Raw genomic sequence first — 16,294 nt, forward strand, 5'->3', positions numbered from 1 at the left:
AGGCTGTTCCACTTATCTACATCCCCCCTAAAGTAAAACTTCCTTAAATCCCCATTACGTTAACCAATTGAACCATATAAAGATATCTGAGACGGGCGGCTGTGTTCTGCCTCGGATGAGTTACTCGAGAGCGCGTTATATGACATTTTATGATATTAAAGACCCCGAGACGCCAAGAATGACTGTGAGCTCGGATGTATAAATGGTTGGAACCCATTCATTTATTTCTCACATTTTTCTTCCTGACAAACGATTACTTAAGAACATACTGTATACACAGATAAAGAAAATATAATTAAAAAAGAAAAGAAACATACAAAATAAGTAACTCATTCATTGCCGGGTGTTTCAGGTACCTCTCGCAAAACATAGTTGTTCCCCCACCCCCCACCCCAGATGCCAAAGAGACATGATGCAGAGCACTGAACACTCCTTCGGCACTCATAGGGTTAATGGATCCAGCCGTATAAAAGAGCGGCTTGGACTACATGTAATCGCTTAAATATTAATAAAAATACAATCTTTTAAGGATTTTGTTTTTTTTGCAGAGAAGTAAATGATACGCGTTATTTTTTTTGCGTGGAATTTGCGGCTTCAACGAAGAGGTCGAAGGTCGTGCGTCTGATTGAACAAAAAGGGGGCTTATTAGGAATTAATAACTAGTGTTAGACTTCACACCGTTAACTACAACTGGCACTTTTCACCATATTCTTTACACGTCACATGATCGATCGAACATTACATTTAAAAAAGTTGATGTTAGTGAAAATCCTGGCGCGGCCGGCCGGCCGGCCCCCGGGAGCAGCTCCCCCCGCGGGGCTTCGTCGCGGGGAATATCGTGTCAATAAGTGATTAAAAGCAGCTCATACCGAAGCAAGAGACCTCCGAGGGTCCGCGGGGGAAGTAACGTTTTAGGGGGATCCCCCCTCCCCCAACAGTAGTTCCCCTAAGCAAACACTGTGAATGGTTAAAACCTTCTTGAAATATCAGTTTCTGTGCAAAAAAAATAATATTTCACAACAAAACCGCAAGCTAGTAAACTGGTTTTAATATAAATAGTTCACATTTTGACCGATCTGTGGGTTTCGGAAGCCTGCGGAGGGCGAGTTACGGTAACTCTGTGGATTCTTGCGTTTCTGGAGGTGGGTTTTTTGCGTTGAAGGGAGAGAGCCCCCCCCCGGCAAGGTCGCCTTCTAGCACACGTGGAATGTTCCGGACTGTTCCGGGCTGCAGTGTGATGAGTCCTTCCGGGAAGCGGTATTTCTAAGAAAGTCCAGTATCCTCCTGCGCTGAAATCGGACGCCCCCCCTCACCGGCCGTGTGTCTGGAGATAACCGAGCTGATCCGCCGCCCGGCCGCGTCATCTGTTTGCCGGGAAGTAGTTTGGATCCAGGTAATTGTAACTGGTGCCGCGCGGCATGCAGTAGTCTCTGTCTAGAAAAGTCTCCACTTTGTAGATGGGCTGCAGGTGATGGTCCTCTTTGTGCAACTCGGTTTCATATAAACTGCACAAAAATAAATAATTTGGATCAACCTCTGGATTTGGCCAACGGGGGCCGAGACCAACGCTGAGGGCAAGTTAATAAATAACAGGCTTACTGCTTGTTCCACCCCAATATCACAGACGGAATCGTTAACATTTAGCACATAAAGATGTTTTGTTTTTCACTTTAATTTCTAAGTCGTTAAGGTTTTGTAACTTAGTATCTTTGGGGTAAAAGTTCGGTCTGCCAGGAAACGTCCCCAAACACAACGGACCCCCCCCCCCCGTGTGATCCCGCCGAAGATCTCATTCCCCGCACGGCCGAGATGCACAGGGTCCGCAGGGTCAGGACGGGCAGCAGACTCCCTAACAAACCCTAAATCTGCAGAATCTACGATATGGAGAACCGCAGGCCGTGTACACCGGCCCATGTGCCCTCGCCCCACATGCCCAGCAGTGACTTCACACACCCCGCACTGGGACCGGCCCATGTGCCCTCGCCTGCAGGTTTTTAGCCGATTTGCACTCACCAGTCGGAGCACGAATCGCAGAAATCCACAGACATGTGCTGCGGGCAGTCTTGGCAGTGCCACCTCACGCCCTGAATGGGCTCCGTTTCACAATTATCACACTGCGGGGAAAAACATCTCTGAGTCACAAACACCGGATACAGATAATACATAAACACGAAAAAAACACAAAAAAACCCACATCCGGCAAAGAGAAACTCGGAAAGTGATGGCCTCGATTAATACCGTTCCAGTTAATCGCCCCCAGACTCCGGCATCAGTGGCATTGCAGCCAGCGCTGCCAGTTCTCTTTAAATTTGCTTTAACTTGGCAAACAGCGCCATCTTGTGTCCCGCACAGGAAGTTCAGCCTATAATCCTCACCGGGGGTCTCCTCACCACGCGCCCCCTCTCTGGGGCATTAACACGTACAGCCTGTGTACCAGCGGAGGATTTTTTAAAAAAAGCAGGAGGGTGCCAACGGGCACAGGGGCAGTTAGCGCCCTCCATGCCACAGGATACTATAGAGACAGAGTGCATTGATCACTTATCGCCCGGAGGCACACTCGGGTAAGTGCGCATTACCCCCTCACTCGTACTCGCTGCACCCCCCTCACTGCAGCAAGAGACGTACTTTGAAGCCGAGGTGCTGGACGAAGCCGCTCTCGGCCTGCATCTGATGCACTCTCTGCTTCTTCATCTTCTTCAGCTCCAGTAACTGTTTATATTCATCCAGATGGCGAAAGGCCTCAGGAATATCGTCTTCATCCTGCGGTGGGAAACAAGTCGCCGCCGTTTAACTTCAGACTCTCAGCCCTTCCTACAGCCACAAAAGCCCCCTAACGGCACCTTACACAGCATTAAGTCAGTAAAGCCCAAACGCTCGCAGACTAAACGCTCGCACGGATCCAGTTTAAATAGAAACGTGTTTAATACCCGCGCGGCTCTCTGCTTCAGCTTAATATTTACGGCTGGAGGAAGATGTCCCCCGTTAGATTTTAGCACTCGGACTCCACCATGCTCGGGGCGTCGTGTGGTTACCCCCCCAACCCAGCCTGAACTCACGGGAAGGATTCACCACTGTGGGGCAACTGCGCAGGGGCAACACACCATCGCCGGGCACGAAGGCACTATAGTGTGCGTTCTGCCCTAACCGCCTGCACAGCGCAGGGTTCCTGACGTCTGCTATTCTGAACCAGGAGTTTGGAAATGTACAAAGTTACCGATATGTCGTCTTCCCCGGCTCCATCGAGGTCCCTGTTATTGAAACCGGAGTGGTCGTCGTCCTCGTCCATGTAAACGGGAGGCTCGTGAGACGTCATGAAGGTAGAGGGTCTGAAGAGATGCCTGTTTAGCGCATGCTGTCGCTTGCTTGAAGACTTTTTATGGGGTAAAAAAACAACAAAGTGATGTTAGTAAGGCTTTTTATATATAAGGTTATATATAATGTTATATATAATGTGGATGTTATAACCCCGCGGAGCTACGGAAGTGGGTGATGCTCTATAAAATAAAAAGTGATGTCATGGGGGTCATCAAGCGGGATACGGCCCCAGATCCAGGACCCACCTTTTTGGAGTACATATACAAATTTGGCGTTCGCCCCGGTACCGGGATTCCAGCTTTCGTCAGTTTAATGAAGTATTTCTGCACCCGACTTGCGACCTGTTAACGAAACACACGGTTTCAGTCCAGAAAAAAAACAAAGCACGGGCTACAGAAGCCGAGGACCGGCGCCCCCCCCCAGATCACGGCCCAGCAGCCCCAGCGCGCTCCGTCACCTGCTTCGCCGTCCGATTGCCCAGCTCATCGGCGATCTTCTGCCAGCGCCTGGACTCCACTTCCTCCGGAGGGAACTTCAGGAGAAGCTGCTCCAGTTTTTTCTATAAGAGATAAACATGAGAAATAAACCAGTCATTTGGGTCATAATGTGTGAAAAACGGTCAAATCGTGAGCCTCGAAACACTGTGTGAACCGACAAAGCCCCCCAAACCGCAGCCATATTATTAATATTCACATTATTCCAACAGAAGAATATTCAGCGATATTTCAGTAACAAACCCGATACATTTGTTTCGTAACAGATCTCACTTTTACATTAATAGAGGGTTTTTGTGATTTCGGCCCCGGGGAGCGCGCCGCGGACACACCAGTTTATTACACCTCCAGACAACAGTGTGCCGTGCAATCCTCTGGTGTATAAACAGTTAACACCAACATGGAGGAGAGTTTAGGGTTAAATTAATGCTTACAGTGAGATTTGCTGCAGTCATTTTTGGTACATAAAATAAACAGATTTCACAATAATCCCCCCAGCTTCACGGGACGGAATTCAAAGAACATTCCGGGAAATCCTCTTTCTGTATAAATCCAGTCTAAAGAAATTGCCCCAAACGCAGGAAATTAGAAAATATGCCCCCCCACCAGTGATTACCTGTTCCTCTACAGTCCATAACTGGTTAAACGTTCCGGGTTTGTGCTCCGTCGGCTGCCTTCCTCTTACCTGCTGTGAACAAAGAAGCAAAAATAGAATGAGTGGCCCATGCCGTCCAACCGGCCCCCACAATACACGGGTTACCTGCCCATACATTCCACATACGCTACCGGCCCTGTGACAGCAGCACGAAAACACACGATACAAGTAAATACCGTATTTGCTCGATTATAAGACCCCCCAAATGTTGAATATTAATTTAGGAAAAAAAGAGAAAAAGCCTGAATATAAGACGACCCTACAGGAAAAAAGGTTTTGCTTATAAATACAAGTAAAATTAATGCCTTATAACCCCCTATCTGCCACTCTGCCCCCAGATATGCCTTATATATGCCACACTGCCCCCCCCTGACTTGCCCCCCGTGCTTCAGACTCCCTGGTGTCTAGTGGTGGTAGCCGGTGGATGCCTGCACCGATACACGTAGACAACCTCTGCTGCTGGCCGGCACTTCCGCTGGAGCTTCTATGATGGAGTCCTGGAAGATCATGTCGTAGCAGGAAGTGCCGGGCAGCAGCGGACCACATTTACCGGCTGCCAGGCAGGAGGATCCGGGTCCCCTGCAGCGCTGCGGGGGATCTGGATCTTAGTCTTATAGTCAGACCTCTATTCGAGTTCTGATTAGAAGACGGCCTTGAATATAAGACGAGGGGCATTTGCTCTAAAAAGACAAACCAAAAAAAACCTTTTTCTTATAATCGAGCAAATACGGTAGATAACATTTTAAGGAATTAAGGAAAAAGAAAGCATCTCCTGTTACCTGCGAGCCGTGACTCGTGGAGCACTCCTGGCCATCACTCTGGGGCAGCATGGAGTAGGACGAGGACTCCCGATCCTTACCCTCTGTGGCTATCTGGGGACTCGTAGGTATCCCGACTGCAAAGGGCAGATAAATGTCACACGGAAGCCCCGCAGGAGGCGCAAATAAACCGCCGCAGAGCATCTCCTCACCTTTATCAAAAATTAACTTTATCCTTCGCGAGGGGCGCTTCCGGTTCCTCAGCTCTTTTTCAAAGTTCCCGAGACTGGTGGTATATTGATCCCACGCGATGTCCGGCAGCTGGACGATTCTCTGCGGGCACGGGATCCCCAGATTGATCTGACGGAAAGAGAAAAATAATGTTTGTAAAAGAATTTGCAATAATAATAAACAGCCGCTCGTTTAAGGCGTGAAATAAAATACCTTTTTCTGAAGCATCTCCACAAACCCCACCGGGTCGGCCAGGGCTTCCCTCTGGTGACGCGCCAACCGCTCCAGGTCCTGAAGAGCCTGCGTGCGCTGAGCCTCCAGCACCGAGATAGTCTGCAGCAGCCTCTGGTAACTTAAACGCAGAAAGACATCAAGGGGTTAATAAAGGACGGGAGCAACAAGAGAGCGAAATCTAACACTAAATCAGTGACCGGCCCCCTGTATAATGTATAGATAAATCAGCGAGCCGGCCCCCTGTATAATGTATAGATAAATCAGTGACCGGCCCCCTGTATAATGTATAGATAAATCAGTGACCGGCCCCCTGTATAATGTATAGATAAATCAGTGACCGGCCCTGTATAATGTATAGATAAATCAGTGACCGGCCCCCTGTATGATGTATAGTTAAATCAGTGACCGGCCCCCTGTATAATGTATAGTTAAATCAGTGACCGGCCCCCTGTATAATGTATAGTTAAATCAGTGACCGGCCCCCTGTATAATGTATAGTTAAATCAGTGAGCCGGCCCCTGCATAATGTATGGATAAATCAGTGACCGGCCCCCTGTATAATGTATAGATAAATCAGTGACCGGCCCCTGTATAATGTATAGATAAATCAGTGACCGGCCCCCTGTATAATGTATAGATAAATCAGTGACCGGCCCCCTGTATAATGTATAGATAAATCAGTGACCGGCCCCCTGTATAATGTATAGTTAAATTAGTTTAATAAACAGCCTATGTTTCTTTCCATCCACCATCATGTCCTTGGTGTTTTCAGGTCTCCTCTGACCTCAGTGAAAGCAGCAAACCACATCTCAGAACTGAATGATTAGGAGCCGGGACCCCGGGGCCACACGCACCGTTTGCCGTAGAAGTTCAGCGCGGGGCACTAGGCACAGAGGAGCCGGGGAAGGGAATGCTGCCGCCTGGTGGACTTAGTAAGCATTTCTGCTCGTGTTTTTCCTTACAAATAGGTCATGCGGTTTTTATTAATTAAATTATTGATATAATACGGGATACAGAACTGGGCTGAAATTATCTTATTTAAACAAAAAAAATCCTTCTGCTTAAACCACAAAATTACCAACATAAATCAAAATATCTGTGTTAAGAGCGACTTTACTGTGTAAACCACAGAAGCCTCTGAAGTCTGTTTCTTGGTGGCTAGCCATACATATATATTCCACCTAATCTGACCCTCTAGTAATTCAATGTGCAGCGAGGGGCTCGATGGGGCCGACTGACAAAGAAGCCGCTGCAAGAGATCTAAAGAGATGCTGAGATTTCAAAAATGAAACATTAATAACGTATTAAAAATATATATTTTGTCTAAATCGTATGGATCCGCACCGAACGTGCGCGAAAGGAGCTGCCTCTCCCTAACGTAACGAAACCTCCCATATAAAGTTGGGTTTAAAAGTAATGTTCATGAGGATTAAAACAGGAAGACACACAATGGGTTAATTAATTTTAAAAAAACAACATTTCAGATGATTCTCGACTTAAAACCCAGACGTGTCCAGCCGCGGGAAATGACCCTCACCCCCCCCAAGCTAAATGCCCCACAGCAAGAACCAACAGCGCGCCTCCTCCTCCTCAACAACCGCGCGCCTCCTCCTCCTCAACAACCGCGCGCCTCCTCCTCCTCAACAACCAACAACAGCGCGCCTCCTCCTCAACAACAACCGCGCGCCTCCTCCTCCTCCTCAACAACCAAGCGTCTCCTCCTCCTCCTCAACAACCAACAACAGCGCGCCTCCTCCTCAACAACAACAACCGCGCGCCGCCTCCTCCCCCTCAACAACCGCGCGCCTCCTCAACAACTAACTGCGTGCGCCGCCGCCGCCTCCTCAACAACAACCAACAACAGCGCGCCTCCTCCTCAACAACAACCAACAACAACCGCGCGCCTCCTCCTCAACAACAACCAACAACCGCGCGCCTCCTCCTCAACAACCAACAACCGCACGCCGCCGCTGCCTCCTCCTCCTCAACAACCGCGTGCCTCCTCCTCAACAACAACTAATAGCGTGCGCCGCCGCCTCCTCCTCAACAACGCGTTTCTGGGAGAAATGGCAGAATTCTATACCTGAGTGCAGAGAAAAACTATGAAAGGGACTCTCCAGCCATCCTATGCTCTTTAATGAATGACAGCTGAGGGTCCCTTTAAATTTACCTGCTGCCCCTCTTGCATTTGCCCTTTTCGTATCCCCCCCAACTGTTTTATCACGGCAGGCGGGGGTCTCATGAGATGGGGGTGGGAAGCTTCTCCATAAAAGAATTTCCATTGTTTTGGGGGCTCGTTGGGAGCAGCTTTATTTAAAACTTCCTTTACCGTGAAGCAATGCGCTGCACGCCGACTACACTTTGCAGGTTCAGGGGGCCGTGGCGCGGACAGGCAGGTGTCAGAGGAAGGGAACTGGATAACAGACTCTCCTGAACACGAATAATGCAGGTTCGCCCCATTCCGGCCCTGATTTTCTCCGCCGCAGCGGACGGAAAATAACGGGAACCATAAAATGCCACAGCTGAGAAAAATACGATATGTGCACAGAACGCGCTGATGAACAAAACAGCAGAAATCACGGTTACCATAGTTACACGTACTCTTTGTTGTGTTTAAGAGCAAGATGATCCGACTCGAAGTAATAGACGTCGGGCTCTTCCTCGTCGTCGTCGGCCGGGCGCACAGCGACGCTCGCCTTGGTTGGCGGTTTGGGCTCCGCCGCCGGCTCCGGCTCGCAGGGCCGCCTCGTCGGCTCTCCTTGGGGACATTTCTCAGAGTTAGAGGTCTGCTTGTTGTCACCGAGCGCAATGTCTTTGCTGTTTACTAAGGAGCCGTTAACGGCACCGGAACAGGTTTTCCCCTCCTCGATCTGCCCGTTCTCCCCAAACGGCGGGTCCGCTTTGGACGGGCTGTCCTTCGCAGAGAGGGGCCGCCTCGGAGAGGTTCTAAGCGTATATCTGTGTTCTTGAGTGTCTGAAAAGGCGGCCGCGTGAGAGCCCGGAGACTCGATCTCCGACAGGGAAAGTTCGGAGTCAGGATCCCCCGAGACGCAGCGCTCCTGATCAGCACCGAAGAGGCTGTTAGAACTTTCAGAGACGCGCTCCTTAGCGGTGCTGTCCCCTACAACGTCCACCTCCTCCTCAGAATCTCTTATGGTTGACGGCGCACCCGCCGGCTCGTCTGCCGGGGGAACGCGGCCGCCGGGTACACAATGGTCCTGTATGTCTGCTTTGTCCTCTGAGTTTGTGCAAGGCACACTGTGGTCTAAAAGAGTTTCCTTCTCGTTTTTAGTCTCTTCCGAAAAGGAACTCAACGAACTCCCGTTTTCGGACACAATAAGTTCCTTTGGGGGGTCCGATACATCGTTACTCCTGTCTGCCTCGCAGTCGTTACACTTTAAAGCTGCGGTCCCTTCGTCGCCGACGCCGTTAACGGTTTGATGATTAAAGACTTCGTTGGCCGTCACTGATTTTTTAATCTGCTCCTCCGGCTCGTTTTTGACCTCCCTTTGGTTACCGTCATCCAGTAGAAGACCCCGCTCCGACGGTTTAGCTTGGGGGGGATCCGTTTCATTGTCAGAAGCTGAGCTCCTACGGTTGGAAGGATCCTTGGGAAGGGAACTCGGCGATTCTTCTTCTGGACCGTTGGGTTCCTCCGAGCGCAGATACCGTTTGATTTTCTTTAGAACGGGAGACAACAGTCCTGGCGACTTTTTGTCGCTGTTTTCCACACTGTCTCTCTCAGCGCTCTCTTTCTCCGACACGGACAGCCCTCTCTTCCTCGGACTCACCCAAGACTCGCGAGACGCCGGCTGCTTTGGCTCCCCGCTTTTTGTACCGCTGCCCTTCTGGATCGGCGCCGGTTCCGGCCTCTTTTTGGGGGACCTGGATCTCAGCAGCGACTGGGGAACGACCTCCTCGGGGTGAGCGATGCTGCGATTCCTCAGCGTTCGGCCGCAGAAGTTTTCATCCAAGCCGTTTAAGCCCACTGTAGATCTTGTGACGCGAGTTGATCGAGAAGCAGCCATGCTATGGATCAACCCAAGCTTGAGTTCGACATGATCCACTCATTGGGACATCTGCAAAACAAAACACAAGTGAGTGAGCGCTTGGTCCGACACCGTGAGTCACCCCGCAGTCCCTACATAATTAGGCCACGTGCCCAACTGCCCCCAAGAGCCCTACACGGAGGGTAGAACAGAAGGGAGAGGACTAGTTCCAAATACAAAGTGCGAGTAACAGTCTGGGGCCAAACGAATGAAAAGCTCCTTACCCAGATGACACGGCAAGGGCTGCAGTGCATTTATTTACTCATCAGACTGGGGCAGGAGTGAGAGGGGGGATCCTGAGCCCAGGGAGCGCTCTGTGACGCCTAAAATAAGCCACGAGCCCAGAGCGGGGACGGCACTGTGTTCACATTAACCTGGGCTTTCCAGCTCCAGCGCTAGAGGGCAACAGAGTTACTTACCCCGGACACCCCTCTGGTCTGCCCCCATTATGGGTAAAAATCCCCCCCATAATGCAGCTGCCACGCGCATTAAGGTGCATACGACGCACGGAGGGTCCCTTTAAGGAATTGCTCGGCTCACAGTAAATGCGCCATCGCAATATGTTTAACCAATAGGAGTAGGAACGCACGGGGCTATTAAATTACAAATGACATTTCAAACCGCATTCTGGGCTATTAAAGCAGGAGGTGGAATAAGAAGCCCTTCCACACGCCAGCCCCGCCGTGACACACGCCTGTATAAAAAGTGATTCTGGTGCAAATTCTGAAAAGTGGTCTGATCACCATAGCAACCAATACTATAGCCCAATCAGAAGGAACAGTTCAGCAGTTGCTATGGCAATAAGACCCATTCCACAGGCCAGTGCAACCAACACGATATATAGCATGCAGCCAGACAAGCCACACACGGGGCCCGGAGACACGTCACATGTGCCCACCCGTGTTCCTGAACACCTGCACAAACCACAACGCACAACAAACCTGTCCTGACCAGCTCAGCGCCGTACACTCAGCGTGCCCTGTCAGTGTACTCAGAAGTGAGGGTGCGCTGCCCCTCAACACACCTGGTGCCTGCCTCCTATCAACCCCCAGTTCAAAGCCCCCACCCCTTACTAGTCGGCCAATCACTAAATGACCCCACAAGCCACACCCTCTACATACATGACCTACTAGCACCACCTACACAGTACGGGCCCCGCCTCCGAGAGGGCCGTAGACTCCGCCTCGTGTACCCCTCTCGCTCCGTTCCTCCCCCGACACGGCCCGGCCCTCACCTTCTCATCCCCCTCTCTCCGGCGGTACAGCCTCGCGAGACTAGGGGGCAACATGGCGTCGGAACATCTCCACTCCCCCTACAGGGGCGGAGCGACGCAGCACGCCCTGCACATGGGCAACACAACAACCACGAACCGGTTAACAGCAACTAAACAGAATAGCGCACCGGCAACGCAGATACACAACAGCAGCATAGAACAGCTAAACACCGACACTCGCAGCCACGCGAGCGGCCGCACCGACACCGCATTATTCACAATACCCCGGACACACCACGAGCGATCGCCCCGCCCCCTGCGCCCGGTAACTCCTCCCCAGCCTGCTCGGGTTCTCTGCGATAGAGGTGAATGTCCCCACAATCTCAGCATTGATTGGCTGCTGAGTGTAACGCCCACATGTGATTGGCTGCTCTCAGTAACCTGACTTTAACATGACACACACACACATACAGATTACACACACACGCTATAACTCAAATCAGATCTCCCAACCTTATTATTCCCATTACTGTATACTGCGCTGGGGGGTTATATTACTGTATACAGCGCTGGGGGGGTTATATTACTGTATACAGCGCTGGGGGTTATATTACTGTATACAGCGCTGGGGGGTTATATTACTGTATACAGCGCTGGGGGGTTATATTACTGTATACAGCGCTGGGGGTTATATTACTGTATACAGCGCTGGGGGTTATATTACTGTATACTGCGCTGGGGGTTATATTACTGTATACAGCGCTGGGGGTTATATTACTGTATACTGCGCTGGGGGGTTATATTACTGTATACTGCGCTGGGGGGTTATATTACTGTATACTGCGCTGGGGGTTATATTACTGTATACAGCGCTGGGGGTTATATTACTGTATACAGGGCTGGGGGTTATATTACTGTATACAGCGCTGGGGGTTATATTACTGTATACAGCACTGGGGGGTTATATTACTGTATACAGTGCTCGGGGGTTATATTACTGTATACAGCACTGGGGGTTATATTACTGTATACAGCGCTGGGGGTTATATTACTGTATACTGCGCTGGAGGTTATATTACTGTATACAGCGCTGGGGGTTATATTACTGTATACAGTGCTGGGGGTTATATTACTGTATACAGCGCTGGGGGTTATATTACTGTATACTGCGCTGGAGGTTATATTACTGTATACAGCGCCGGGGGGTTATATTACTGTATACAGCGCTGGGGGTTATATTACTGTATACAGCGCTGGGGGTTATATTACTGTATACAGCGCTGGGGGTTATATTACTGTATACAGCGCTGGGGGGTTATATTACTGTATACAGTGCTGGGGGGTTATATTACTGTATACAGCGCTGGGGGTTATATTACTGTATACAGCGCTGGGGGTTATATTACTGTATACAGCACTGGGGGTTATATTACTGTATACAGCGCTGGGGGTTATATTACTGTATACAGCGCTGGGGGTTATATTACTGTATACAGCGCTGGGGGTTATATTACTGTATACAGCGCTGGGGGTTATATTACTGTATACTGCCTGGGGGGTTATATTACTGTATACAGTGCTGGGGGTTATATTACTGTATACAGCGCTGGGGGGGTTATATTACTGTACACAGCCTGGGGGGTTATATTACTGTATACAGTGCTGGGAGCTATATTACTGTATACAGCGCTGGGGGGGTTATATTACTGTATACAGCGCTGGTGGTTATATTACTGTATACAGCGCTGGGGGGGTTTTATTACTGTATACAGCGCCGGGGGGTTATATTACTGTATACAGTGCCAGGGGGGTTATATTACTGTATACAGCGCTGGGGGTTTTATTACTGTATACAGCGCCGGGGGGTTATATTACTGTATACAGCGCCGTGGGGTTATATTACTGTATACAGCGCCGGGGGGTTATATTACTGTATACAGCGCCGGGGGGTTATATTACTGTATAAAGCGCTGGGGGGTTATATTACTGTATACAGCGCCAGGGGGTTATATTACTGTATACAGCACCGGGGGATATATTACTGTATACAGCGCTGGGGGTTATATTACTGTATACAGCGCTGGGGGTTATATTACTGTATACAGCGCTGGGGGGTTATATTACTGTATACAGCACCGGGGGTTATATTACTGTATACAGCGCTGGGGTTATATTACTGTATACAGCGCTGGGGGGTTATATTACTGTATACAGCGCTGGGGGTTATATTACTGTATACAGCGCTGGGGGTTATATTACTGTATACAGCGCTGGGGGTTATATTACTGTATACAGCGCTGGGGGTTATATTACTGTATACAGCACTGGGGGGTTATATTACTGTATACAGCACCGGGGGTTATATTACTGTATACAGCGCCGGGGTGTTATATTACTGTATACAGCGCTGGGGGGTTATATTACTGTATACAGTGCTGGGGGTTATATTACTGTATACAGCGCCGGGGTGTTATATTACTGTATACAGCGCTGGGGGTTATATTACTGTATACAGCGCTGGGGGTTATATTACTGTATACAGCGCTGGGGGTTATATTACTGTATACAGCACTGGGGGGTTATATTACTGTATACAGCACCGGGGGTTATATTACTGTATACAGCGCCGGGGTGTTATATTACTGTATACAGCGCTGGGGGGTTATATTACTGTATACAGTGCTGGGGGTTATATTACTGTATACAGCGCCGGGGTGTTATATTACTGTATACAGCGCTGGGGGGTTATATAAGCACACAGGGATATTATTAGATATTATAATAGATATAAAGCAGAAAATGTATATTTATAAAGCTTGACACAGATTTCCAGTAACTCTAAATTGAGTAATTTTCAGCTGCTCACTAGTTTTAGTGAAATCCGAATCCTTGCTTTTTTTGTGAAACGGGGTCCGCGCAGAAACGTATGACGGGGATCGTGATGGCTGCAGGGTCCCTTTAAATAAACTTACTACACAAAAGTAACAATAAGCAGCCGTACTATACACAGGTGTGATGTAATGACAGTGATGCAGAAACACACAGAATTAGTGTAACGGGGCAGAAGGCGGTACTGCAAGGGGTTCAGGAAGCAACCATTACAGCCCTCGGCACACAGGAGTATTTTAAAGGGACACTTCCGGCATCGTATGCACTTTAATGTAATTAAACGTATTTATGTGCTTTAAGCAGGAACAGTCAGACCACGGAGGAGAAGGGGAACTGCAGCAGCAGCAGGGCTGCATCTTGTGGTCAGATAACAGTTTTTTCGTTTCAGAAGAATGCAAGTTAAAGGGTTACTCACAGAGTATTTTAATGGGCAATTCTTCTATAGTGGGGATGTCAGGGGCTAACCCAGGGGGCCAGTATTGATGCTGTGCACTCACCCCCCCCATCCCCAGGGGGTCAGTACTGACGCTGTGCAGTCACACACACACTCAGTATTGATGCTGTGCAGTCACACACACACTGGGGGTCAGTATTGATGCTGTGCAGTCACACACACTGGGGGTCAGTATTGATGCTGTGCAGTCACACACACTGGGGGTCAGTATTGATGCTGTGCAGTCACACACACTGGGGGTCAGTATTGATGCTGTGCAGTCACACACACTGGGGGTCAGTATTGACGCTGTGCAGTCACACACACACACTGGGGGTCAGTATTGATGCTGTGCAGTCACACACACACTGGGGGTCAGTATTGACGCTGTGCAGTCACACACACACTCAGTATTGATGCTGTGCAGTCACACACACACTGGGGGTCAGTATTGACGCTGTGCAGTCACACACACACTGGGGGTCAGTATTGATGCTGTGCAGTCACACACACACACTGGGGGTCAGTATAGATGCTGTGCAGTCACCCACACACTGGGGGTCAGTATAGATGCTGTGCAGTCACCCACACACTGGGGGTCAGTATTGATGCTGTGCAGTCACACACTGGGTCAGTATTGATGCTGTGCAGTCACACACACACTGGGGGTCAGTATTGATGCTGTGCAGTCACCCACACACTGGGTCAGTATAGATGCTGTGCAGTCACACACACTGGGACAGTATAGATGCTGTGCAGTCACACACACTGGGACAGTATTGATGCTGTGCAGTCACACACACACTGGGACAGTATTGATGCTGTGCAGTCACACACTGGGTCAGTATTGGTGCTGTGCAGTCACACACACACTGGGTCAGTATTGATGCTGTGCAGTCACACACTGGGGGTCAGTATAGATGCTGTGCAGTCACACACACTGGGACAGTATTGATGCTGTGCAGTCACACACACACAGGAAGGTTTAGATGCTGTGCAGTCACACACACACTGGGACAGTATTGATGCTGTGCAGTCACACACACACTGGGACAGTATTGATGCTGTGCAGCTTCCCCTCCCTCACACCCGGGGTCGGTATAGCCCACCGCAGTGGCCTTACCGGGGTGTCAGTACTAATACACCCATCCCGGGTTACCTGCCTCGGTGCTCACCTCTCAGCCCCTGGCTTTGCTCTCCGGACTCCGCTCTCACGCTCCCGCCGGAAGTTCCCTCCTCCCGCTCTGCCCCACGCGCCACAGCCACTTCCGGTATAGAAAACGACGCAGCGACACCTAGAGGCGCCTGTGGGAACTGCGCAGAGAGGAACCTGCAGCAAACTCGGGATCTGCTATTGGGCAGCAGACCTTGGGAGGGTGCGCCGTATGCCTGAGCTTGGCCGAGGATCGTAGGAGTTGGGCTAGAGCAACATATTGTTCCCGGGGCCACACCAGGTTGCTCTAGTTCTTCTCAGCCCCTCTGTGGAGAGCCAGCTCCTTGCATGCACCACTCCTGCAATAATTGTGTGCAATTCTCGTTGATTCTCTTTTCCTCTGAACACCGGGTATAAAAATCCCAGCGCTGGCACCGCAGGCAGCCGCTGAAATACCAAGTTTGATATTTTCTCAAGATGCGCATTTTACCGATAAGCGATTTAGTTATGTAAATATCCCTGATATGAGATCACAAACTCTCTGCGACAGGTGACAGGTTAATTTTCAAGCTGTAGAAGCAACTCAAGGGTTAATCAGGCGTTCGATTTAAAACATTTGAGGTTTTAAATAATCCAAAAATTCTGTTTTCCGTTTCCACTTTATTTAAGATTAAAACACATTTTCACAACATGCTGCCGGCCGCCGGTCACTAGTGACAGGTTTTTGCCACAATCTGCCCCAGAAAGACACCAGACGGAGCAGCGGACAGGTGCGGCTTTCCTGCCTACGGTGGACTCTAACTCCCATCATCCTCTGCCAGGCAAAAAAAAAAACCCAGATGCTAAACAGTCGCGTCCAGCCCACCCCAG

At 49.8% G+C, this 16,294-nt stretch overlaps 1 protein-coding gene across 3 annotated transcripts; it reads right to left on the reverse strand.

Annotated features, from left to right (window-relative positions):
- Window positions 1–1,026: 1,026 nt before the first annotated feature.
- On the reverse strand, window positions 1,027–15,511 carry ZZZ3 (zinc finger ZZ-type containing 3). Of its 3 annotated transcripts, none has more exons than XM_053470067.1 (12): window positions 15,447–15,511; window positions 8,289–9,766; window positions 5,667–5,805; window positions 5,435–5,582; window positions 5,244–5,359; window positions 4,426–4,497; window positions 3,773–3,874; window positions 3,561–3,656; window positions 3,215–3,370; window positions 2,626–2,760; window positions 2,014–2,114; window positions 1,027–1,505 (listed from the first exon to the last, which is right to left on the reverse strand). In XM_053470067.1, exons 2-12 carry the CDS (start codon window positions 9,713–9,715, stop codon window positions 1,361–1,363), a joined length of 2,637 nt encoding a protein of 878 aa, XP_053326042.1. In that variant the 5' UTR covers window positions 9,716–9,766; window positions 15,447–15,511; the 3' UTR covers window positions 1,027–1,360. The 3 variants fall into 3 exon arrangements, with proteins under 3 accessions (XP_053326042.1, XP_053326043.1, XP_053326041.1); XM_053470068.1 differs by having other exon boundaries at window positions 15,431–15,486; XM_053470066.1 differs by lacking the exon at window positions 15,447–15,511 and adding an exon at window positions 10,971–11,130.
- Window positions 15,512–16,294: the final 783 nt, after the last annotated feature.

This window comes from Spea bombifrons, chromosome 6 (assembly GCF_027358695.1).
Source record: "Spea bombifrons isolate aSpeBom1 chromosome 6, aSpeBom1.2.pri, whole genome shotgun sequence".
Lineage (NCBI taxonomy): Eukaryota > Metazoa > Chordata > Amphibia > Anura > Pelobatidae > Spea > Spea bombifrons.

What these genes read in the sequence shown, in the direction of transcription:
- ZZZ3 (XM_053470067.1), bottom strand. Translation starts at nt 9,715, where the DNA reads ATGGCTGCTTCTCGATCAACTCGCGTCACAAGATCTACAGTGGGCTTA. An exon ending in AAAGTTAATTTTTGATAAAG is followed by an intron (nt 5,360 to 5,434) that starts GTGAGGAGATGC and finishes TGCCCTTTGCAG; the next exon opens with TCGGGATACCTACGAGTCCC. An exon ending in TGTATATGTACTCCAAAAAG is followed by an intron (nt 3,371 to 3,560) that starts GTGGGTCCTGGA and finishes CCCCATAAAAAG; the next exon opens with TCTTCAAGCAAGCGACAGCA.